This window comes from Larimichthys crocea, chromosome V (assembly GCF_000972845.2).
Source record: "Larimichthys crocea isolate SSNF chromosome V, L_crocea_2.0, whole genome shotgun sequence".
Classification (NCBI taxonomy): domain Eukaryota; kingdom Metazoa; phylum Chordata; class Actinopteri; family Sciaenidae; genus Larimichthys; species Larimichthys crocea.
Genome location: NC_040015.1, coordinates 4,606,960 through 4,630,993, shown reverse-complemented (window position 1 = coordinate 4,630,993; position 24,034 = coordinate 4,606,960). Strand labels below are relative to the sequence as shown.

The window sequence follows — 24,034 nt, the reverse complement described above, 5'->3', positions numbered from 1 at the left end:
CAGTGCCACATGTTCTTCTGAAGAACAAGATGGTTTACCTTTCACTTAGTCAGCAAACAAAACATTTAAAAAAGCCCTCACCTCGATCACTTTTTTGTATCTTTCCCCTCCTCCTCTTTTTCTTTCCAGACGTCCATCCAGACACAGAGGAGTGTGTGTCCATGTGTTTGTTGCACAGAGATGAAGACCGTCTAAAAGTCAGCGCTGAACTGGACGACGGTGTCTTTAAAAAGGTATAAAAAGCACAAACACACTTGCACGCATCTTTTTGTTTGCATCTTGTTGTAACCAGTGGAGGTGTCGTGCTTGAATTCTGGTGTCAGACGGCTTTTACATCAGCGCAGCAGCTGGCGTTCAGAATGTACTTTGTTCACGTCACGGTCAGAAATAACAGTGCTGCTGCAGCTCTGTGCCTTTGCCTCTCCACCTTTTCTAATATTACCCAGGATGGGGAAAACCTCTAGTGAAAGTGTTCTGCAACAAACTGGAAAACACTTTCCCTCTTCAGTCTGGCAGCAAGCAAAAGAAAACAGTCTGACTGCATGCTGCACAGAGCTGCATGGACGCTGGGTCATAACGAGGACGATGTGTGGCACCAAAGATTGCAGATTAGGACCACCTAGTTCTCAGACTAGACTCCATCAAGCATTAATAGATGCAGTAATACTCATATTGAGCATTTTAACATGCCTCAAAGTAAGAGGGGGTTCTCTTGTTGAAAGAGGCCATTTCCACCGAGCTTTTTTATAATCCTGCAGCTCCAGAGACAACATGTGGTCAGGCTAAACTTGGCTGCTGTTTCCTCCGAAACTTTGTCTTAAAGGATCATTTGAATTAACATCCAAATCTCACTCCAGTGCTCAACTTTCAAAGGTATTATGGGAACTGGACAACAATAGGAGGGATGGTAGGGGTGGGTGGGAGTGAGTGTTGTTGTGGAGTCCTATGAAAACCAGATGTCCTCACAGGGAAAGTAAATGAGGGAATGCTGAAATGTGAAAGTTTTCTGAGCTCCACTCCCAGACAGGACTAGATGAGTGCTTTTGTGTTTGGTGAAACTAAAATTGTACTCAGTCGTTTGAGTTTCATTGACAGAAATGCAGCTGGACTGCAGTCGAGCCTTCATTGCTAAAGTAAAGTTCTGTATGTCTTCTTTTCTTGTTTTTAGCCTGAAGCTCCTCCCCGCTGTGCTGGGTATAGAGACAGAGGCGTTCGCGTGTCCCGGTCCTCCCCAGATGATGCGTTGATACAAGGAGGCTCCAGTTCCAGTGAGGGGGCTTTATCACTGGGCACACCTGAAGCTGTGGCCCCTCGGAGCTCCAGACTGTCCTGGAAGTCAGAAACAGAGGACAGAGGTGAAACACACACACTTTATTCTCTTGTGTGTTCTAACAGAAACTGTGTTCATCATTTATACAGATCATGAAGTTTATTTTTCTCCTCTGCATTCGTACTTTATATTTCTATTGCTTTAGCACAGTAACACTGTGTGTTTTAAATTGGATTGTTATTTCCTCTTTAATTTGATTTTGTTTTAGTATGTATGTGTATATAGTGGTTATAAAGGGGCCATGATTGTCAGGTCATGGAATGGTCTGTGTTGGCATAAAAGAAAAGAGTGGACTGCCATCCCCTTCCAGAAGCCCCCATTTACAGGTTTCTTGCTCTGAAATGTGCAGAACAGATGATGTTTTACGGCAAACATGCTTTGACTCGTCTGTAACTTGGATTTTGGATGCTATGGCACTTTCCCTCTTCCAGGCGCACAGGTCGCTCCTCTCAGTGAGAAAAGCTGTTTGGGCATAGGGAAGAAAGATTGTGCTGCCATGCTCCACAGACAGTGTTAGCTTATACCAACCTTGTGTGCTGAGGGTATATGAGGGGATGGCTAACAGTGTTGTTGACTGAGTTGGTGGGTCCACTTGGATTCAGACGTAGCATAGCTATGTGCTTCATTGTGGTGAAGAAATCGATGCCAGGTTGATTTTAATTTTGACAGGCTGACTTTGTGACAATATGTGTGTGCACTATACAGCAGGTGCACTTCATGCTTCAGGCTAAAGGCTGCTCTCTGTATTCATACTTATCTTGTTATTGAATCAAATTGTGTGAAATAATTGTGTCTCGTGCTCACAGTAGTGCTCTGTGTGGTAAAACACACACACACACACACACACACACATATATATATATATATATATGGCTATGGCTCGGAGGTGGAGCAGGACGTCCACTAATCGGATGATTGGTGGTCGATCCCCGTCTCCACACAAATAATTCAAAATCAGGTCATGTTGTTCCAGAGGCGTCACAGTGGATAATACTCTTGTACTCCTGTTATAAATCCCAGGAGGAGGAGGAGGAGGAGGGAGAGAAGAAGAAGAGAAAAAAGACCAGCTTCCAGAACATCCCGTCTCCTCTGCCATCATGCGAGTGTCCATGCGATCGCTGTCTCCATTCCGTCGTCACAGCTGGGAGCCGGGCAGAAACAACGCGGCAGCAGACAGTGACATCACGCAGCGCAGGTACTGAGTTCCTGAGTTAGGAATGTTAAATATCTAGTCCTCCTCACAAATCAAGTACAAACTGCCTCAGAGGACTGTTAGTCCTCAAAGGACCAACTTGTCCTAAGGGGACAGAGGATGAGTCTCACCAGAGCTATCTGAACAGGCACATGGCGTGTTTTCATTAGAGACGGCCTGTCTTCTGTATTAAACACTCAGAACGTACTGAGGCCATCGTGCCTCTGTTATTTATCAGACCTCACATTCACATTGTTCTGGATTTACTGATGTCCACATTTTACAAGACAAAGGACAGATGTCACTGTCTCTGAGCTTGCATCGCCAACCTTGCAGTTATGTTTTCCATGTAGTAAACATCCTTAACCTCCTCCCTCCATTATGTCACTGTGTGTGGGAAATTCATGGATAATTCATGTCTTATTAATTAGAATCAGCACTGTGAGTCTGATATCTGACTGTTATCTGTTATCTCGTGGTAATATTCCTGATATAAAGCAAGATGGTTTCAGAGTCGTTCCACATCTGGGCAATCTGGACTGTCCAGAAAATGTGTGCACTCCCACCAGACCACGGCCCCTCCAGTACTGATCAGAAGTGTCACCAAATTTCACTGCGTTAAAAATCTGTTATTTTCTGCCTCTCTCTCATAGTTCCTAGTTTTTACATAAAATGACATTTTTCCTCGATATCAAAGCTGTTATCTATAAGTTCTTCTTGTCAGATTTCATATCTGTGTGATTTGTTTTGTCACATGCAATAACCTGCATAAATCGAGGCAGTGAAAGATGTTTTTAGATGAAACCAGTGTTACTTGTTCACAACTGAGAATCTAAAGGAGTGTTTTTAGCTGATTGAAGCTGGTTTTAAAAAACAAAATTCACCTCACTTCCATTCTTTCAGTCCATCCCTTCCTTTTCTTCTACTAACAGTCCATCTGTCTCTTCTTTCAGCTCGTTGAAGAGCCTGTCAGGGGAGGTGAAAAGAGCCAAGCCTCCCCTCCATAGGAGAAGGTACTCCTTTCATTCATGCTGCACCAGCACATCACTGTTTTACTTTCTTCTTACTGCATAGATACAACAGACTGATATGTCAGTGAGTCACTGTCCAGGCCTTTCCACGTAAGACATCCGGTAATTCAGCTCTGAATTCAAGGAGTTCTTTCATGCTCACATTAGTCACTTATGACCAGAGCAGTTGAGGCATGAATGCGATGGAAACACTGTCCAAAAGACAAGGACATGGAAACATTTAGTGTTAGACCTTTGAGAGAGTCGGACAGGATTTAAAAACAATATGTGAAGCTCTCGAAACCAGATCACAGTGCCATTGTTCTGCTCCACAGCACTCACGTCAGATGTTTGGGTGTAGTTTAGCATTCTTGACTGGAGTGCAGTGATTCAGCCATATTTCCAGCCTCAGTCTGCTCACATGACAGTCTAGACACACACACACACACACACACACACACACACACACACACACAGTCCCAGTGCCATGCATGGTTTCCAATGGGAAAGTCATCCATGGAATGAAAGAAGTAGGTCCACAGAGCAGAGGGAGCTGGAGTGAGAGTGGAGCTGGAAAAATCCTTTGCGGTTCACTCTAACACGTGTCAGGTCCAGCTTATCAACACCTCAGCAGCTGGAGACATACATCTGTCTGCATCAAGTCAACATGTGGAATACGTTTCTCTCTTTGCTGCTCTCACTGATCAGAGTGTCACCGAGACAAACACCTTCCAACTTCATGTACGAACTGAGGCCAAGAATCAGAATCAGCTTTTCTTTCATGTGTGTATTTTTGACAGTGATGTAATGATATCATGCTCTGTAAATAGTTGTATACAGCCAGCAGCAGCATCTCCTACAGAGCGACAGGTGTGTACTGTAACACATATCTTCACACTGAGACACATTGTCTTCATTCAGCGTGTTGAGGATCCGTATAGATTGTAATTAGTGATGATTTAATCAACAACAGAGGCCCAGTAGAATTCGAGCTGACTCATCTTCCTTTTCCATTGACTTTGTTTACCATCACCTCTGACCTGACACCCCTTCAAGCTAGCTTACACACAAGCTTCTACAACATAACCCATCGATCATCAATCAGTGCTGCTGGTCACCTCAACACATCATTAAACAGTCATGAAAGATTTCAACACATCTGTGTCATCATAATATCACCATGAGTCCATCTGCTCTGTCTCATTTTAGATTTAAAACATATAATCATCTCTCTCTCTCTCTGTCTTTCATCATCCATCCTTCATCCTTCTATCTTTCTATTTCTTCAGTATGAGTTGGTGTCCATCTAACTTGCGACGTCCTGATCAGGAGCAAATAGACAACAGAAGGTAATCAGAAGAGGTTCAATAATGATAAACTGATTTGACTGAAGTCCAATGTCTGCTAAACCTTTAACTAACATGTAACAACTTATTCACAGATGTAGCTGCTGCTGTGTCAACAACATGATAGAATACAGTTATATGTTTGTGTTGTCTCCTTGCACCCAGCTACAGTCTGGAGGGTCTGGTGGTGGAGAAGGGAGCAGTCCAGGCTCAGTGCCCCATCCTCAGTGATCAGAAGGAGAGGACTGTAGGGAGGAGCATACTCCTGGAGAGCCAGGAGAGAGGCTCGCTGGTGTCCCTCACTGAGGAGGAGCAGGAAGGAGATGGAAGCAGCATCGATAGTCAGGTGTGTGTGTGGTGTGGTGATGTGTAGTGTGTGTGTGTGTGTGTGTGTGTGTTGTTGTGTGGTTGTGTGTTGTGTGTGTTGGTGTGTGTGTGTGTGGGTGTGTGTGGTGTGTGTGTGTACTTCCTTCACCCTTTCTAGTCTTCCACCCACTCAAAGCTCGTTTACAGGTACAATATCCCAACTGCATTCACACTCAGGTTACACATTCAGGAGCAATTTTGGGTTCAGTATCTTGCCCAAGGACACTTCGACATGCAGACTGGAGGAGCCGGGATCGAACTGCCGATCATCTGATTAGTGGACGACCCGCTCTACTTCTGAGCCCCTGCTAAACCTGCCAAACACTTGGGTGTAACAGGTCACAGTTAGCAGTTTATGACATTCTATCAATAATCTTGTTATTTCCCCCTCGTGTGTGTTTTTAGACATCACATCAGGTACTGTCAATGACAACCAGCTGTCCTGCCATGTTCCATCACAAAACCCTCACCAAATCCATCTCTATGGTTACCATCAGTCAACGCGATATAGATGGTGAGTTTCTTCTTCTGTTAGTTTTTTTTATTATTTCCTTTCAGTTTCTTCATCTTAGACTTCAACCTGTATTTGTCAAGTCAGATGTACTCTTGAACCTGTGCAGTAAGATTTTAATCATGCTGCACTCCATCGATACCCTTTAGTGAATGGATTTCCTCGATCAAAGCGACGAATCAGCTTTTCCCTCAGTATCTCTCCGCTCCTTCCCAGAAATAGACACTTCTGTTCTATTAGCTCTTACTCCAGTGAAGAAGAGGAGGGAGGGAGTAAGTATGACGAGTGTACCTGTAGTCCTGTGTTTCCTCCGTCAGTGTGCTGTCCTGTAACACTGCCCAACAAAACAACACATGCTAACTAAAATGTGTTCACCTCCCACCTGGAACTGCAAACTGTCCTGAAAGCTTTTTACCACGCCAAGATATATGGTTGGATGATCAATGCAAATTAGACAATGGATGGTAGCTCAGAGTATTGTTGATGAAATACTGAAGTAAAAAGTAAAAGTACAGTTTTAAAATACTTATTTGCATCACTCATTATGAGTTACTGCCCACCCCTGGATGTCCACTCACACCTTCATTGTCATTACTTTTGGTTGAAACATGCTTCTGACAGCTCAAAGCTTAAGGACTGAAACTGTATTTGGAGTGCATAGCCTCTGGACTTGTGCCACTTAATGGCACACTGGGTGGACTGCGTGGTCCCATTGTCACTCTTAAAGCATCAGTACGCACATATACACTGGACACTTTAGATATTGGTGTATTTCAGTATCGTATCAGACTGATTTTAAACCTGCATGATAAATTGCAGCCATCTCATTCATTTAAATGGAGTCTGTTGACACAGCACAAGGCCGGCACGGTGCTGTGTTGGCCAACCACAACCACATCTAAGCAGTTATTCTTTGTCTAATCTAAGTTAAGAAGTGGACTAAAAGTTCCATGTTTTTGGCTGATAACATAGGTTTGATTTTTGCTAAATTTCTCAACTCATTTAGTGATAAGGAGTTCAAGATTCAAAGGTTGGTCAAAAAGAATGCCAAGATACTTGAGCAGCCTTAATGTTGCTAGCAAGCCAGTATAGTGACTGACCTCACAATCAGAGCCAATCACAAGGACCTCGGTTTGATCAGAATTCAGCCATTTTGACACATCCAACCGAAGTCAGGAAGTCGTGAAGAGTGCAGGTGTTATTCAGGTCATCAGGTTTAACCAAGACGTAAAGCTGTGTGTCATCGACATAGCGATGGTACTTAATTAAACCTGAAAATTGCTAACCTCCACTTGTCACCACCATGTGACTGCTCTATTGGTACTGCAGTGCAGGTTTCTTTAAACTCTCTAAATGTTTCCACTCAGTTGTATCAACAAAAGCTAGGAGAAAGTCCCCGCTCTCTACTGAGTGAAGCTTTGAGTTGCATTTACTTGTAAGTCTACCCCTCCCCCAGTCTTTGGTTTTGGTGTGCCAACCCCAGATATCCATCTGGCCACCCCTATGAAGCATTTCTGTGGGCGCCACTGCAAGTGATGTCCTGTATTTTTTGTATTATTATTTTGGTGAGCCTGAATGCCTTTCCCTCTTTGTTTCCCCAGGTCAACTTCATATTAACCTCTTTTCTTCTATTTTAGCACTTTATTTCTTAACTTAAACTAAACATGAAGTGTTAGCAGCTATGTTGGCCTGATCAGCTAATGTATGTCCTGTTTACCTCCTGTAGGGATGAGCTCATTCTCCAGTAACTCTGGCTCACTGGAATACAGGTAAGAAGGAAAACTAATAAAGCTAATGTTTATTATTTTACTGTGTCGTTCAACATATATTATGATTTTCAAAAACGGATACTGTCAGGCTGTGGCTCAGTGCATGGCACAGTAGTCAAGTAATTACTTGAAATCAACATGTAGAAGTAATATGTTTTGAAGTAGCCTGTCTTTATTGTGTGTGTGTGTGTGTGTGTGTGTGTGTGTGTGTGTGTCAGTATTTCGGAGGAGGAGCCGGGACCTCTGCGTAGCGACACAGAGGGAAAGGGAGGACCTAAAATCAGTCGGACGTTCAGCTACCTTCGCAGCAAGATGAGCAAGAAAGGAAAGGTGAGAACACCTGCACTGTTAATGCAGGCATCCCAGCAGCTCACCTAGTTGAGCATCCTTACCTGTCTTTCTACAGATATCACATCAAATCAATTAAGTTCAGTTGACACCTGTAAAAGTAACTAAAGTAACACAAAGAGGTCATCATGGGATGTTAGACGTGCACTATAATGTTTGACAGTCACTGTAAACTTTTCTTCCATCAGCACTCATCCCATCATTTGTGTGTCTGTGTTTAAAATGTACATGACACTATCATCTGTATCCTTGACAACAGCTGTCTCACTTTACTTGTAACTGCCTAGCTTGCGCTGATGTGTCAGAGACATTAATCTTATCGGCCTAGGATTTAAGGTTTGAAGTGATAAGACGTGGATGATGTGTCATGATGCAGAAGCCTGTGGATGAGATGCATTGATCATATTCAAAATAAATCTTCTTGGTAGATGATCTATGAAGATAAATACATAGCCCAGGAAATTAAATGTGGTCATCAGGTTGAGTAACCTTTCAATCATTATATCAGCAACACAGTTTTGGCAGTTTGAATTTAGGATGTCAAAACTTATGTATTGACTCAGTATAACTCTACCATGAAAATGATTTTCTAAAATCTGAGATGAGGCAGAATCTTTTCTTAAATGCAGTCAATGTTTCTAAAATATCCCAAATCCTAAATGTCCTAAACTGAGATAAGAGTCCAGACTCAGGAAGTTTTGTAATGAGGCCGCAGGCCTGAAGACGTGACACACACTGCAGCTGAGCTACAGCTATCTATGTGGCTGGCAGTAACAACCTCATCATAATGATCAGCATGAGTACGACACATAAGATCACCATGCCACATACTACATGATGCATGATCAGTTTCACATACGCACACACAGAGTAGATTGTATCTTTACTAATGTACTCCGTCCTGTGACACCATCAGCAGCTCATAATAGGAAGTGTAAACAGCTCTGTGGTTTCCTTCTTTTCTCACAGATGACTTCACCACAGTCCGTCTGTCAGCGTTGTGCTTGTTGCTGTGGTGCTGCCCTTAGCATGTCTAGCCTTAACAGTTGTTCTTGTTCTTTGAATTATTATAATGGAGAACGTTTGAGTCACACAGCCTTAAAATGATCATCCAGATGGACCTTTCTGTGATTACAATAATAAGAAAGATTCTTAAGGAATTACTTGACAGATAATGGGTGAAATTGGCACTTGCATTCAAGCTTAAGAGAATATGTTTATCACGTGGGAGGGCAGCAGAGGGCAGTCTCACTGTGTCTCTCTGCCATGTGTGGCATCTGGTTACTGGAAGTGACATAAATAAAATTTTACACCTACATGTTTTGTAAAGGTTTCCATCAAAACCAAAACTGAGGCATGAGTGTAGAGCTACAAACCTAAAGAGACCTACATGTTCTAAAATATTCGATCACTGAATTTAAATTTCTCCTGAATATTTATTTCTTTACTGCTGACTTGAACATTCATGTGGGTGCTGTCTTATTCTTCAGGTTAGCTGCTGCATTTTATTTATGCATCCCAAATACAACTGACATCATTGTAACTTTACAAGAATGTGATCCCTGCTCAACTCAACTCAACTAAAATTAGAACTGAAAAAAACTGAAGTGAAACTAAATATTTGAATAAATGATTGGGACTGAGCTAACACAGTCCCAGACCTCTATTCTCTGTGAGCTTGGTCACATTAAAAAGTCATTTTAAAATTGAAAGATGAAAACAGAAAAAAACAGAATAATCCAACATAGTTTGGGGTTCATGTGAAGATTTCTGCAAAACGCTGAAGCAGTGAAAGAGGAACTGTGTGTGTGTGTGTGTGTGTGTGTGTGTGTGTGTGTGTGTGTGTGCAGATGTTTGCTAACTTACTTCCTGATTTGAAAGCAGACAGTCGAGCAGCAGCAGCATATACGCAATGACTGATTTAGAAGGATGACAGTCGGATGTTCAGATGGAAAAAAGAACTCCAGACAAGAAAGACAAGATTGACACTGAGGATTAGAAGGAGAGACAGAGCGTAGACAGACAGACAGACAGACAGACAGACAGGAGGGAGAAAGAGACTGGAGGATGGCTATAGTCATGCTGGGTAAAAGGCTCAGTCGCTCTGTGAAGTGGAAAGAAACCGTATCAGATGAGGTAAGAAGATGATGCCGTGTGTGTGACTAAACAAGCGATGGGGAGTGTGATGACGGTGAAGATGAGGAGTGTTCCCATCAGTGTTTGACAGTAGATAAAGCATTTTATAATGAAAGTATGAAGAAGGGGTGACCAGAGGTTTCACCTCACATGGGACAGAATATGTAACTCCATGTTATCAGCAGTTCAATGGTTTCATGTAAAAAGCAGTGTCCTCCTGCATACTTTTCAACTCCTCACATCAGAAGCCTGTTTGATCACATTTACAGCATGAGCTCATTCTGATGTGTCCCTCAAAACAACACACCACAGCTGTGAGAATTTATCTGCAGTCTGTGAGCGTCAGTCATGGACGTGACATGACCATGCTCACCGATCACTTCAGGGTCATTCCCGTAGACTATAAAACATGGACATAGTGTCCAAGACATCACATTCAGAAGTTATTGAGGAGCTGTTGCGAAGCTCAGAGTGTGGACGTTTCAATAAACTGCACTTTTGGGCACTTCAGCACTGGCTTTATCTGACAGCCACAGATGTTGACAGTCGTGTTTTTGTAAAATATTTTCACTTTGTCATTTTGGCAGCCTAAAAAGCATCTTAAACAGAAAGTCTTTTTAGTGGTTCAGTATCTTAAGAAACATGAGTCACAAAGTGCATTTGGTAGGTGCACAGTCCTGTAGGATTTAGTGGCGTCTAATGGTTCAGTTGCTGATTGCAACCCTCTCACTTCCATTCTAGCATGGAGGATAAACTACCCACGAAATTCCATTTAAAGTTTGTTCACAAATTTGTGAAAATCGATGTTTGTCCTTCACCAAAATAGTCCTTCTGACTGACAAGGTGCTGATTAAACAGCAGGACTATGACACATATGTGCCATAATTAAAGGAAACTCTAAACATTGTGGGCTCTGAACTATGACTATTTTATATGGGGCTATAGGGGTGGGGGGTGTAGTGTGACCACTATTTGCCTCATGCAGTATGATACATCTTCACACAGAGTTGATGAGGTTGTTGATTGTGATCTGTGGAATGGCAGCCCACTTCGGTTCTATGGCTGTGGTGTGAAGTTTCTAGATGTTGGCCGTCATACAAGCTGAAACAAACATGCTCAGTGGGTGACACGTCTGAGTGTGCAGGCCACACAGGAACAGCTTGCAGGAACTGTGTCCAGATACTTGCAACGCGGGGCCATGTATTATCATGCTGCAACAAGAGGCATTGGTGATGGATGAGTTGCTCAACATTGAGCCTCAGAATCTCACCACGGCATCTCTGTGCCGATGAGGGGCTCCGTTCACAGTGTTAACACTAGCAAACCTCTCGCCCACATGGTGCCATACAAACTCTACCGTCTACCAAGTACAGTCTGAGTCTTCAGCCGAGATTCAACCGTGAAGACGGAACTTCTCCAGATTGATCGACAAGCACTCGGGATAATAATGAGTTCCATCAGCTGTCCAGGTGACTCGTCTTATTGGTGAAGAAGTCAGATGGTGGCAAAGACCAGTCCTAGGTTGCACGTGCCTGCAGTTGTGAGGCTGTTTGAGTGTACTGCCAAACTCTCTGAAACAACATTGGAGATTGTGGTAACAAATCAAACATCCAACTTGAAAGACAACCACTCTGGTGAACATTCCTACTGTCAGCATGTGACATCTGTGGTGTTGTGTTGTCACAGTCAAAGACTGAGTCGTGTCGTAGTCCTGATGTTTAATCAGCATCTTGATGTGTCACACCTCTCAGATCTTTAACAAAGGTTGTATAGTTTTATTTAGTCTCTTTCATGATAGATAATAATCTCTGTGTATGAGTGCAGTGTGGGTGGTGGAGCAGATTACTCATCAAGGCTGCTTTATGACACTTTGCAGGATTTTGTATCAATATATTAAAAGGTGCAGCTGCAGGGTTTAGCACTGTCACCTCACAGCAAGAAGGTTCCAGCTTTGAACCTCAGCTGGGGCCTTTCTATGTTTGCATGTTCTCCCCATGTCTGCATGGGTTCCCTCCAGGTACTACTATCTTCCTCTCACAGTCCAAACACATGCAGGTTAATCTGTGACTCTAAATTCTTTGTCTCTGTGTGGTGAACTGGCGACTTGTCAATGGTGTACCCCGCCTCTAGCCTGCCCTTGTTGACCCTGATAAGGATAAACCATTACCAAAAACAGATGGATGATACTTGAAATCAGTTTGAGACAAAGAGACATTTTATCTCATGACAACAGAATGTCCTAAATATTTTACTACTGATTCTCTGTATCACTCTTTTTTTGTTTCATCCAGGAGAAAGAGAAGGAGAAGAGAGGAGAGAAAGAACGAGAGAGTAAAGAGAGAGAAAAGAAGAGTGCCAACGGTCATCTCTTCATCCCAGTCAGTCTGTCTCCTTCCACAGGCTGTCAGCACTGCACCAAACTTCTGCACAATAAAGACACGTTCCTCTGCAATAGTAAGACTCGCTCACATGTCTTCTTCTCTTCTCATTCCTTCCTTCCTCTTTTTATTCCTCTTCCTCCTGCTTTGTGGTGACTCCTCATAAAGTCTTTCCCTTTAGTAGTTCCCCTCTGTTGTATCTGTCTCATTTCCCTTTAAGTCTCAGAAAGAATCCATATCTCAACACTACAGTCTTATTAACACTCGAATTTACTGATAAAGCTTCAATGACGTTTACCATGTTGGTAGCACTTTAGATCACAGCTTGGTAATAGTCTGATAATAAAGAGGTAATAGTTAAGTAATCCATGTAATGACCAAAGTAATAACCGGCTGACAGCTTAAGTATTAAGTTTAATTTGTGTTCATACTGTACAAATAATGTTTACTGCTGTGAGTTGTTACCTGGAATGTTTCTGTGTTATTACACAGCTACAGCGTGTCTCATTGATGTGTTTATAACGGTTTATGAACAGCAGTGCAGCTCTGTGGCACAGAGGAGGAAGACATATGAGGATTTGGATACACACTTTCATTTTTGGTTTGAATCTGTCGAGAATTCATGGGCCACATATTTCTCACACTTGCATAAATGTGAGTTTCAGACTTTGAATAAGTGACGTAAAGTGTGCGGTTGAGTTTAGTGTTAATCACTAACACATCTGAACAGACAACATAGCTCATAACTGTGTGTCAGAACAAGAGGCAGAAACACACACAGCCACTGTCTGTAGGTTTGCAACTGTAGCTTCTTCCTGTGGACAGTGAGTGCAACATTGCAGATGTATGTATTGTTTTTATAATAAAAATTTGAGAATACAGTTTACACTTGAGATGAACATGAAATGTCTTGTTTCTACCCATCATCATGTTTCTTGCAGACTGTGGAGTCCATGTCCATAAGTGCTGCAGAGAGAGTCTGTCTGTTTGTACAAAGAGCAAAACAAAGGTATCCTGACAGACACATGATGTCTGTCTGCTTTTATTTCTCTAAAATATCTTTGAATTCATCACTTTTAATTTGATAAATAATCCAGATTAACCATTTTTGGTATTTCTATATACTTCAAGACTCAAAGAAATATTAGTAATCTGTGCAGCAGGAATCCAACAGCACATATGAATTTATATACATACACACATACTGTACATACATGTTTGTATTACTACTAATCAACATGAGTCTTGAACACACTGTACTGTAGTCAAAGGTCACATGTCCAATACTTTCATTACTCATGTCCTGTGTTTATTTCCAGCAGCAGTCACTGACGACAGAAGCTGTTCCTGGGTCTGCTGTTAACATGAGGAGTAAATGTAAGAACACATACACACGTTAAGCAACAAGACAAAGAATCCCGCGTGTCACCAACGACATGAAACTAGTGGATTAAATCAGTTTTGGTAGATACTCCATGTGGTGTCTGCCTTCAGACACTGTAACATCTCTGCAACAAAGTCTGATATATCAAGAAACATGAACAGTCAATCGAACCTAAACTGGAAGTTTCATCTCAACCTTCTGAACAACCTTTCCCACCTGTCCTTGCTGATGTTTCACAATCCCAAATCTCTGTTATGTCTATCTCTGTTAACTTGGTCAATACAATGTTGTTACTGATGGGAATGATGGTGAAAAAGAAAAGTGAAACCCAAAGTAAAACTCCCCTCCAATCTTGCCCCCTGAAGTTGACCTTGATTTGAGGTAACTCTCCAAAAAGACAGTGAAGTACCTCTACTACATGTGGAATTAGACTCTTCACATTATCAATATCTGACAGTGACCTAGAAACAGAACACTTGAAGACCCTTAACATAGGATAAAGAATTCATATTTTCTGTACATTTTGTGTCATCTAACAGCTGTTCCTCTTAAAGGGGACACAGCCAGATCCAAACCAAGTGCACTGACAAAAAGTTCCTATTTGCCCTAATAAACATGTCATTGAGGTTGACTGCTGGTGTAGTAAGTCCTAATTGTTCACTTTGATGTTTATATCCAGCTACATCTTCAACATCATCTGTATCATCTACGTCCTCCTCATCGTCACGGGAACGCTTCTCCACCCCCGATGACCAGCTTCCTGTGGTGTTTCCACGGAGACACCCTAGCATCTTCAACCAACACAGCAATTTGTCCAAGAGCATCTCCACCAGCAACATAGCAGGGTGAGAACCCTTGATTTAAAGGGACAGTTCCACAGTTTGCAGAAGCTAAACCATGTACTGCTGTGAAAGACAGAAACCACCTAAAACATCAATATCACTTTAAGTGTACACTATATTTAGAATATGTGCCTTGCCAACAGACAGAACAGAAAATGTGAGGTAAAATTCCATTTTTTATCAATGCAGTATGGAAAAGTATTGGAACAGTGAGGCCAAATCCTTTATTTTTGCTGTAGAATGAAAACATTTGGGTTTGACATCAAAGGATGAATAGGAGACAAAAGATCAATATTTCAGCTTTAATTTCCAGGTATTTACATCTTGATCTGATACACAATGTAGAAAATATCACCTTTTGATTGAACCCACCCATTTTTCATGTGAGCAAAAGTATTGGAACATGTGACTGACAGGTGTGTTTTGTTGCCCAGGGTCCCCCTGTTACATTGATTATTCAAACAATAACTAGCACTGAATTTCTACACTCAGTTTCAGATTTGGCTTTTGCCTGTGCATTTATAGTTAGAAGTGTAACCCACATGAAAACCAGAGAGCTGTCTGTGGGTGAAAAACAAGCAATTGTGAAGCTGAGGAAAGATGGAGTCAATCATAACCATTGCACAAACATTGGCCATAGCCAGTACAACCATTTGTAATGTCCTGAAGAAAAAAGAAACTACTGGTGTACTAAGTAACAGACATTGAACAGGTAGACTGAGGAAAACAACAGTAGTGGACGACAGAAGTATTGTGAGAGCTCTAAAGAAAGACCCTAAAACAACTGGTAGTAGCATCAGAAGTGAAGGAGTGAAGGTATCACAATCACAATCACAAAGAATAGGAAGGCCAGTTTTATGGAGTGATGAGACAAAGATGAACATTTATCAAAGTTATGGAAAGGCTAAAGTTTGGAGAAAGAAAGGATCCCAGACATACAAGCTCATCTGTGAAACACTGTGGAGGTAATGTCATGGCTTGGGCTTGCATGGCTTCTACTGAGCCCATTAATCTTCACTGATGATGTAACACATGCCTGCCTAGAAAGGCATCACACAAGAAGAATGCAAAAGTTTGGTGATGTCATTGAGTCACAGACGTAATGCAGTTATTGCAAGCAAATGATTTGCAACTAAATATTAGGTTTTATTCACTTTAATCTACTTTAAGTCTATCTGTTCCAATACTTTTGCTCACATGAAAAATGGGTGGGTTCAAACTAAAGGTGATATTTTCTACATTGTGTATCAGATCAAGATGTAAATACCTGGAAATAAAAGCTGAAATATTTATCTTTTGTCTCCTATTCATCCTTTGATGTCAAACCCAAATGTTTTCAGTCTACAGCAAAAATAAAGGAATTGGCCTCACTGTTCCAATACTTTTGGAGGGGACTGTAGATAGATCTACATGCTTCAGTTTTCCATTATAAAGAAAGATCTGTCTGAAAGATATTGTGGTATTGTGTTGTCCCCATCCACAACAGTACATCGTTTTGGTTCTCTGCTGCTTCTCTGAAGTGGTCACGTGTAACCACCTCCTACAGTAATACACTGAGTACAGATGACATGATCTGAACTGATCTGAAAGACTGATACACAGACACTGATGTTGATGATGTTTTTATGTATTTCATGCAGAAACAGAAGCATAGCAACATTGTGAATGATTTGGAGCATTGTTTGTGTCAACCTGCTGAATGAGAGTCCAATGGCCTCTCTCTTTTAGCTCTGTTTTGGTCTCCACTAATAATATGTGCTTTTTGCCACGGCCTGTTTACAGAGTCTGGTGTCAAATATAAGGATCATTGCAGGGTTAGAGGTGAATGGATGATTTCTTTCCATGTTCACCTTCAGCAGCAGTGGCTGATTTTATCAGCTTCTCACAGATGTTGGGACACTACAGACACTCAGTACAGACACACTGCAGATGTTTTTTTAGGTCATTTATGTTATTTGTATTGTAGTTTGTTTAAATCTATAATATTTCTGAAAAGGTATGCTTATATCTGCTATCATACTCATACTCAAACTCATCTTCATGGTCTTATCTTATAGGTTAGATGAGGTTTCACTGAGAGGCCTGAAGTTTCTGTCACAGTCCACTGACTCTCTCCATCAAGGGAGCAAAGTCAACGCCTCGACTGAGTCACTCACCGATGAAGGTATTGTCACAACACACACACACACACAGCGCAAACAAGATTCTTGAATGTACCTTTCAAGTCTGTCTGTCTGTAGGCACTGAAATGATGGACAGTCAGCTAATGGGAGAGTTTGAGTACGACGTCAAAGATCTGGAGGCTGATTCTTGGAGCGGCACGGTGGATAAGAAATTCTTGAAAGCTCTGAAAAAAGATGAAGTGAAGAGACAAGATGTCATCTATGGTAAAATATCTGATATATAACTCATTTCAGGTGGAAGATCATCTTTGTGTGTAAATGTTCATGTCATGTCCAAACATGAGGAGATAAGATTCTTCTCTCTCTACAGAGTTATACCAGACAGAGTTCCACCACGTGAGGACACTGAAGATCATGTCTGAGGTGTATTATAAAGGCCTTCAGAAGGAGCTGCAGCTCGACACTCACACTCTGGACAAGGTGATGAAGCTGACAAGTGCTTTCTGGATGTATATGTAATATTATTATTAGGAGAGAAATCATTGATTGAAATCCACATTCAAGGACAGTCTGTTGATTGTTTTCTGTAGATTTTCCCAGTTTTGGACGATCTGGTGGACGTGCACACACATTTCCTCACCCTGCTCCTGGAGAGAAAGAGAGCTTCATCAGCTAAGGGACAAAACAACAACAGCTTCCTCATCTGCAGCATTGGGGACGTCCTGATCAACCAGGTGAGCAAAGACAGGAAGAGGAAGAAGAAACGGGGCTGATCTGGGGTACAGGGACATTCAAACAGGCGCTCGCTCTCTCTTACTGTTACTGTTACCAGTGTTGGGTATAGTTACTTTGGAAAGTAGTTAATTAGGTTACAACGCTACCATCAATCAAAAGTAGTTCGTTACATTACAGTGTTACCTATGAATAAAAGTAATGCGTTACCACAAATGAAAAGCCGTTTGCAGCGCCTTGCACATGTTGCATTCACTGACACAGACATACAGCCTCCTTTAAATGCACCGAGACGTCCTGACAATGAATAACGTCAGTCATCCAAACAAACTAACTCTGCAGGACAACAATAACAGGAAAGACAGTCGGCAATATGACACATAGTGTTTTATTAGTTCATTATTTTTTGATCAGTCAGAACAGAGGTGACTCCTGAATTCTTTTTAACCCGAGTGCAGACCCAAAACACACTGACAAAACAACAAAGTAGTTCATCAGGGGTAAGAAGTGGAAGGTTTTAGACTGGCCAAGTCAATCTCCAGACTTAAACCCTACAGAGCATGCATTTACCTTAATTATGTAAACACAATCTGAGGTAAACAGTAAAACACTGTAATAGTATACAAGTAATTAGAGTACTCTAACGCATAACACATTAGAGTGCTCTAATTACTTTTTCCCCACGCACAACACTGAGTGTTTCTCTCTTTCTCTAGCTCTCTCTCTCCATCTCTCTCTCTCTATCTCTCTCTCTAATCATCAGACACAAATCAAATTAAACTTCTTCGTGTCGTTATGTTTTGCGGTGTAAATTGCGAGTCAGGCTCAGATTTAGAAGCTGGTACATGAAATGAACAAAGTGAGAACACACACAGGCTGTCTGTGGAGGTTTGACCGATCTGAGTGTCTGATTGGAGCCCGGAGCGTGACCTGGGGCTCCATTTCTCAAAAGTTCGATCTGGATCAGCCTCTCTCCTGCACACCGGCACTGTTTCTCACTGACACCCCTGCTGCATGGACCCCCGGAGCCGAAACGGACAACCCTCCACTGAAATGAAATGAATGGAATAACCTCAGTCCTCGCCACAGCACCGGATCCTGTCTGAATCCAGCCTTAGACTTGTGATGGATTTAGAGTGTAGACATGAAGAGAAACAGAGACCATACTGAATGCTGAATGCACCCCAAGATGGTTGTGTGCGCTCACTGATTTCTCAATGTTGGGCAGATGAAGTAATTCATTACCCTCCTCATTATTCTCTGTTACACCTCACACGACAGGAGTTCTGTCCTCCACCTGTAAAGCTTAGTTAGACACGCATAACTCAACACGTTGGTGTGGATGGCATGTTTTCATTCTAACAGCGTTAGCAGTAGTTGACTGTTATGTTTAACTTTAACTTTTCTTTGACTTCCTCTTGATTGTTGTTTTTGAATTCAGTTTTCAGGTTGCAGCGCTGAGGGGATGAAGAAAGTTTACGGGAAGTTCTGCAGTCGCCACAACGAAGCTGTCAATCTCTACAAAGACCTGCATGCCAAAGATAAACGTTTCCAGGCTTTCATCAAGGTCAGCACTCCTCTAACACCAGCTCCTCTCTCTATAATTAACATAACAGGGATGTGACTCCATGGTGAAATGACCTCTTTGTGTCTGTGCAGAGGACAATGAGCAGCAGCATCGTGCGGAGGCTCAGTATTCCAGAGTGCATTCTGTTGGTCACTCAGAGGATCACCAAATATCCTGTTCTGATCCAGAGGATACTGCAGCACACTAAAGGTGAGGGGAAGACACAGTGACAGGTCTCTTTTGTTTATTTAGAAGCAGTGTAAAATCTGTGTGTGTGTGTGTATGTGACACATCCTCACTGCAGCTGTAGAAGTATTCATGTTCCACACTTTTGATCATGAAAATGTCAAATTCAAACCTCACTTTGCGAACTCAGTATGACGTGCTGGCTCTCTGCTCTCACAGACTCGGATGAAGACCACAGCTGTGTTTGTGAAGCTCTGCGCTGTGTGAAGGAGCTGATCACGGCTGTGGACAGTAAAGTCAACGAGCAGGAGAAAAAGCAGAGACTGAAGGAGGTCTACAGGTAGGCCAGTCTGACAGGAATACTGTTTGTTGGCTGTGCTGAGGCCAATCAGAACTTAAATATAGACTTTACAGATCCTAGATCAGCACATGGGGAGGATTTAGCTTGCATTGACATATTTTATAGATATTTCATATTTTATTCAGTTCATAATAATAACAGCAGCCTATAAACTGAACAAAGTGCTTTGAGCTGATTATTTCCTGTCAATACTTTACTGATATATTAAGGAACTTTTGATATACTTCTGTTTTCTTCTTGTTGCTCGTTGAGCTCTTTGCTAGTTTTGACTTTTCCAATAAGGGATGAAGCTGTATAGCACAGAGTGAAGGCTCTGTGGATATAGCTTGTGTTCAGGTCTTCACTGTTTATTTCACTTGGTTGCAGGTATAGAATAGAATATCTTTTTGTCATTAGGCAGTGCATAACGAAATGTAAGTGCCATCTTCAGTGCAGGAAGTACAAAGTATAAAATCAAATCAAATCAGTCCATAGCAGCATAACTAAGGGATGACCTGAGCCAGCCCTAACTATAAGCTCTATCAAAAAGGAAAGTCTTAGGTCTACTCTTAAAGGTGTTGACCATGTCTGCCTCCTGAACCCAGAAAGGTAGTTTGTTCCACAGAAGAGGAGGGGAGTGATGTCTGTAATCTAGGTTTATTAACTTAAATTTCATTTGTTTGTTTTTCTTTGTAGAAATAAAATAAATTCTGATTTATAGGTTCACTTTATATCTTTTTTTAAAATGGTTTTCTTCAACTCTGGACGGCTTTATGCCCCCATGTGAAACTTTGGTGACCCCTAGTGGGTGTTCAAGGCAGTTAAGACAGTAGAATATATAAAAGTGAGTCAAATACTGTTTACGTACACACGCCAAGTCCAGTGATAGCTGATGCAGATCATGTGATCATGTGAGCAAGAGTTCCACAACAGCTTATTTCAGCATATTTCTAAAATAAGTCAACACTGTCCATACAGAACAGGCTAGTGTGATGTCATCAGCTGTAACTTTGTTCTCAGTGTGACTGAAAGCTAAACGTGTTTTCTGTCATGTCCAGTCGCACTGACAGTAAGTCTATCATGAGGATGAAGAGCGGTCAGATGTTTGCCAAAGAGGACCTGATCAGAGGGAGGAAGCTGCTGCACGATGGAGCGCTGCAGCTGAAGAACTCTGCTGGACGACTCAAAGGTTCCACATGTCTTCAGTCCTCTCACACTTCTGTCTCACATTTAATCCAGCAGACAGGATGTCATTACATCTCTATTTCTTGGTGTCACAGATGTCCATGCCATGCTCCTGTCCGACGTGCTCGTCTTTCTTCAGGAAAAAGATCAGAAATATGTATTTGCCTCACTGGTAAGTAGAACACTTGTGAAATTATTATTATTATTTTCCCATGAAGACTGAGTGTGATTTGTATTTCTTTGTCCTCAGGACCAGCGCTCTACAGTCATCTCTCTACAGAACCTGATTGTCAGAGAAGTAGCCAACGAGGAGCGAGGTCAGGCTTCTTTTCTGATCCAAACAAACTTTTCTGTGATTGTTTTTCTCAGTCAGCGAAGACTGACGGGAACTTTTGTCTCCTGCAGGTCTCTTCCTGATCACAGCTGGTACAGAGAGACCAGAGATGGTGGAGGTGTTGGCCAGCAGCAAGGACGAGCGCAACACATGGAGGGCCATTATACAGGACGCCATGCACTGCATGTGAGGACACACACACACGCACACACAGTTCTTTTAGCAAAGAAACCAGACCTGAGTTTTGTTTAGTGTTTTGTGTGTAGCTCAGAAAAGAAACCATTCCAAACACTATTATGTTGAGTCACTATTATGGTGTGGTATACAGGTGAACAGGAGAAAAATTCATATTAATTAGATATCATTTGAAGTATCCAGTCGAGTACTTAACTTAAGACAATTCATTTTGTGGTATGAGTTTTCATTAAAATGTGTTCGTTTGCATTTCTGAGAAGCCAGGTTGAAAATTCTTTGTTGACATATTCAAGTCAAAGGTTACAGATTGAATTCTGGATATCTCTTCACCAAAAATACTGTCACCAGACATAAAACTTTCTCCATGTATCCATGAAAAAGATGCTCCTGAGACAGTTCATCACATAGTGTGTAAGAGTGTAAGATGCTGGCAGGTAAATCATACATGGAATACCATAACCAAGTGGCTGGTGTAGTGTACAGTAACATCTGCACTGAGTATGGGCTGGAAGTCCTGTGGGACTTTCAGATCCGGAGTGACAAGCTGGTGATGGCTAACCAACCAGACATTGTGTTGGTGGACAAACAACAGAAGAAGGCTGTGGTGATAGACGTAGCAATCCTGAGTGACAGCAATATCAGGAAGAAGGAACAGGAGAACATTGAGAAATACCATGGGCTGAAAGAGGAGTTAGAGATGATGTTGAGAGAAAACTGTCTGTTATTCAGTGAAATCCTACAGATGTGATCATCCCGTAAGTCTCATCCCAACAGGCAAATTCAAAACACAGGATCAAAATGTCATAGATTAATACAACTTCTTAAAGATGCGATTAAAGGCTTGTTTACACCAGTAAGGTGTAATGTTTGAATCATATTTCCAATCAGTGATGTGAGTGAGACAGATATAATCTAAAAGAACAGGAATGATGACCCTGTGTGTTTTAAACGTGGACTGAGATGTGTCAGATGGAAGTGGACAGAACAATTTTATTCTGAAGTGTCAGATTCTCTCACAGACCCTCAGCTTTGACACGATGCACTGAAGCTTCACACTTTAACAGTCGTCTTTTCAAAGAGCTCCTCAGTTTGTTTGGATGGAGGATAACCGTGAATGTCTCACTTTGTTTGTGTGTTGACAGGGAGAAAGACGAGGACGAAGGAGTTCCCAGTGAGACAGAAGAAGACAGGAGGCAGCAGGAGAACAGAGCCAAGGAGATCCGAGGTGGGAACCCATCTGTATTATGACATCATATTCTGTTCTATCTAACAAATAATGGCATTCATTCATTCATTCATTCATTTGTGTTTCATTCCAGAGCTCCTGCGAAGGAAAGACGAGCAGATCATCTCTTTATTGGAGGAGAAGGTCCACATCTTCAGAGACCTGAGCGACTGTAATACTGCCCCTGAAGACACGAACCCACCACTCAGGGAGCGGATGTTATTCAGGGCCACACCTGATGAAATCACAAAAGGGGAGCCAATCATAAAGGACGCCCTGAGGGAAGGTGAGCAGGGTTCTGATGTCATATGAGAGATGAAATATGTGTGAAACATTGTGTCTAATGTTTTTCCATCTCTGTCCAGTTGAGACCCTGCATGCTTTGGTCAGCAGTGGTGTTGGCGGTGCAGGCTGCAGTGTTCCAGTTTGCCTGACAGGGGGCAGCGTGGGACCAGTCTGTCTGCCCAGGAGAGCTGAGACATTCGGAGGCTTCGACAGTCATCAGATGAACAGCAGCAAGAGTAAGACACATACGCTCACGCACAAAGACACACAGCACACACAGTCACAATACTTTGTCGCTCCACAGTCGTGTTGATTCCTCGCTGGCGTGCCTGGTTTCAGTTTCCTGTGAACAATGATTTGATGTCAACAGGGCAGCAGGTTTATCACACATGTTAACTGATGACCTGCTGCTGTGGTCCCTTCCTCTCCATGCCTCTGCCCCAGCATCTGTCTGTATTGTTGGAGGATCACCTGGAGGGGATTTCATCACATCTGGCACAAATGTCCACTTGGACTCCCACGATGGACAGATTAGAAATTAGTGGTCAAACACTTTTGGCCACAACTGGAGAATTCACACACTGTTTACGTGTGTACTGTTTGGAACATCAGCCGCAGGTCTCTGAGGAGGTGTTGTGACACTCAGTGTGGTGGCTCTGGTCAAACACTGCATTCGCTTCACTTCAGAGCCACAGAGGTTGCTGCTTGGATAACTATGACAACACAAATATCTAATATGAAAAGGTCAACTTAGCTGTGACATCATAATGGTCTCATTGTTCAGCACCATATCTGGAACAGAAGGGCACATGTTTGTGGCACTGCTGCTGGGTGTCGACACTGACACTGTGAGGATTGTATAGATGTTCTGTGCTGCTGTATTGAAGCTGCATGTGAAGCATCCACATCGTGTGATTTGCATTCACACACACATTATTGCATACTGTCATGACTAGAGACATACATTCAAAGTCTTCACTACATACAGTGTATCAGTACAACTTGTAATTCTAGTTTCTTCTCTGTCCTCAGATGGAGAGAAGGAAGAGGGGGATGAATCACTGGACCTCCGTAGGACTGAGTCAGACAGTGTGTTGAAGAAGGTGTGTGTGTGTGTGTGTGTGTGTGTGTGTGTGTGTGTTGTCTACATACTGTACGTGTCTCTGCAATGCATTATTTATGAATGCATTTTGTTCCCAGATCTGCTTTTAAGACGTTCCTCTCAGTGTCACTGAGTGTACCTGATAAAC

General features: G+C 42.2%; 1 protein-coding gene across 6 annotated transcripts in view; it reads left to right on the top strand.

Moving 5' to 3' along the window:
• The window catches only part of LOC104937876 (A-kinase anchor protein 13-like), a 106,183-nt gene that overhangs the window by 75,598 nt on the left and 6,551 nt on the right, over window positions 1-24,034 (top strand). For 2 of the 6 annotated variants that reach the window (XM_027278711.1, XM_027278708.1), the window contains exons 13-40: window positions 130-233; window positions 1,169-1,355; window positions 2,351-2,525; window positions 3,476-3,535; window positions 4,822-4,881; window positions 5,044-5,224; window positions 5,650-5,758; window positions 7,482-7,524; window positions 7,743-7,854; window positions 12,300-12,462; window positions 13,328-13,395; window positions 13,706-13,763; window positions 14,450-14,615; window positions 16,670-16,776; window positions 16,853-16,999; window positions 17,106-17,215; window positions 17,326-17,469; window positions 18,909-19,034; window positions 19,127-19,244; window positions 19,440-19,560; window positions 20,619-20,749; window positions 20,841-20,917; window positions 20,996-21,062; window positions 21,151-21,265; window positions 22,417-22,499; window positions 22,594-22,785; window positions 22,865-23,020; window positions 23,817-23,887. In XM_027278711.1, coding sequence (XP_027134512.1) covers window positions 130-233; window positions 1,169-1,355; window positions 2,351-2,525; window positions 3,476-3,535; window positions 4,822-4,881; window positions 5,044-5,224; window positions 5,650-5,758; window positions 7,482-7,524; window positions 7,743-7,854; window positions 12,300-12,462; window positions 13,328-13,395; window positions 13,706-13,763; window positions 14,450-14,615; window positions 16,670-16,776; window positions 16,853-16,999; window positions 17,106-17,215; window positions 17,326-17,469; window positions 18,909-19,034; window positions 19,127-19,244; window positions 19,440-19,560; window positions 20,619-20,749; window positions 20,841-20,917; window positions 20,996-21,062; window positions 21,151-21,265; window positions 22,417-22,499; window positions 22,594-22,785; window positions 22,865-23,020; window positions 23,817-23,887 — 3,251 coding nt within the window. The remainder of the gene's footprint in view (window positions 1-129; window positions 234-1,168; window positions 1,356-2,350; window positions 2,526-3,475; window positions 3,536-4,821; window positions 4,882-5,043; window positions 5,225-5,649; window positions 5,759-7,481; window positions 7,525-7,742; window positions 7,855-12,299; window positions 12,463-13,327; window positions 13,396-13,705; window positions 13,764-14,449; window positions 14,616-16,669; window positions 16,777-16,852; window positions 17,000-17,105; window positions 17,216-17,325; window positions 17,470-18,908; window positions 19,035-19,126; window positions 19,245-19,439; window positions 19,561-20,618; window positions 20,750-20,840; window positions 20,918-20,995; window positions 21,063-21,150; window positions 21,266-22,416; window positions 22,500-22,593; window positions 22,786-22,864; window positions 23,021-23,816; window positions 23,888-24,034) is intronic. The other 4 variants (XM_027278709.1, XM_027278710.1, XM_027278712.1 and 1 more) reach the window with 4 other exon arrangements.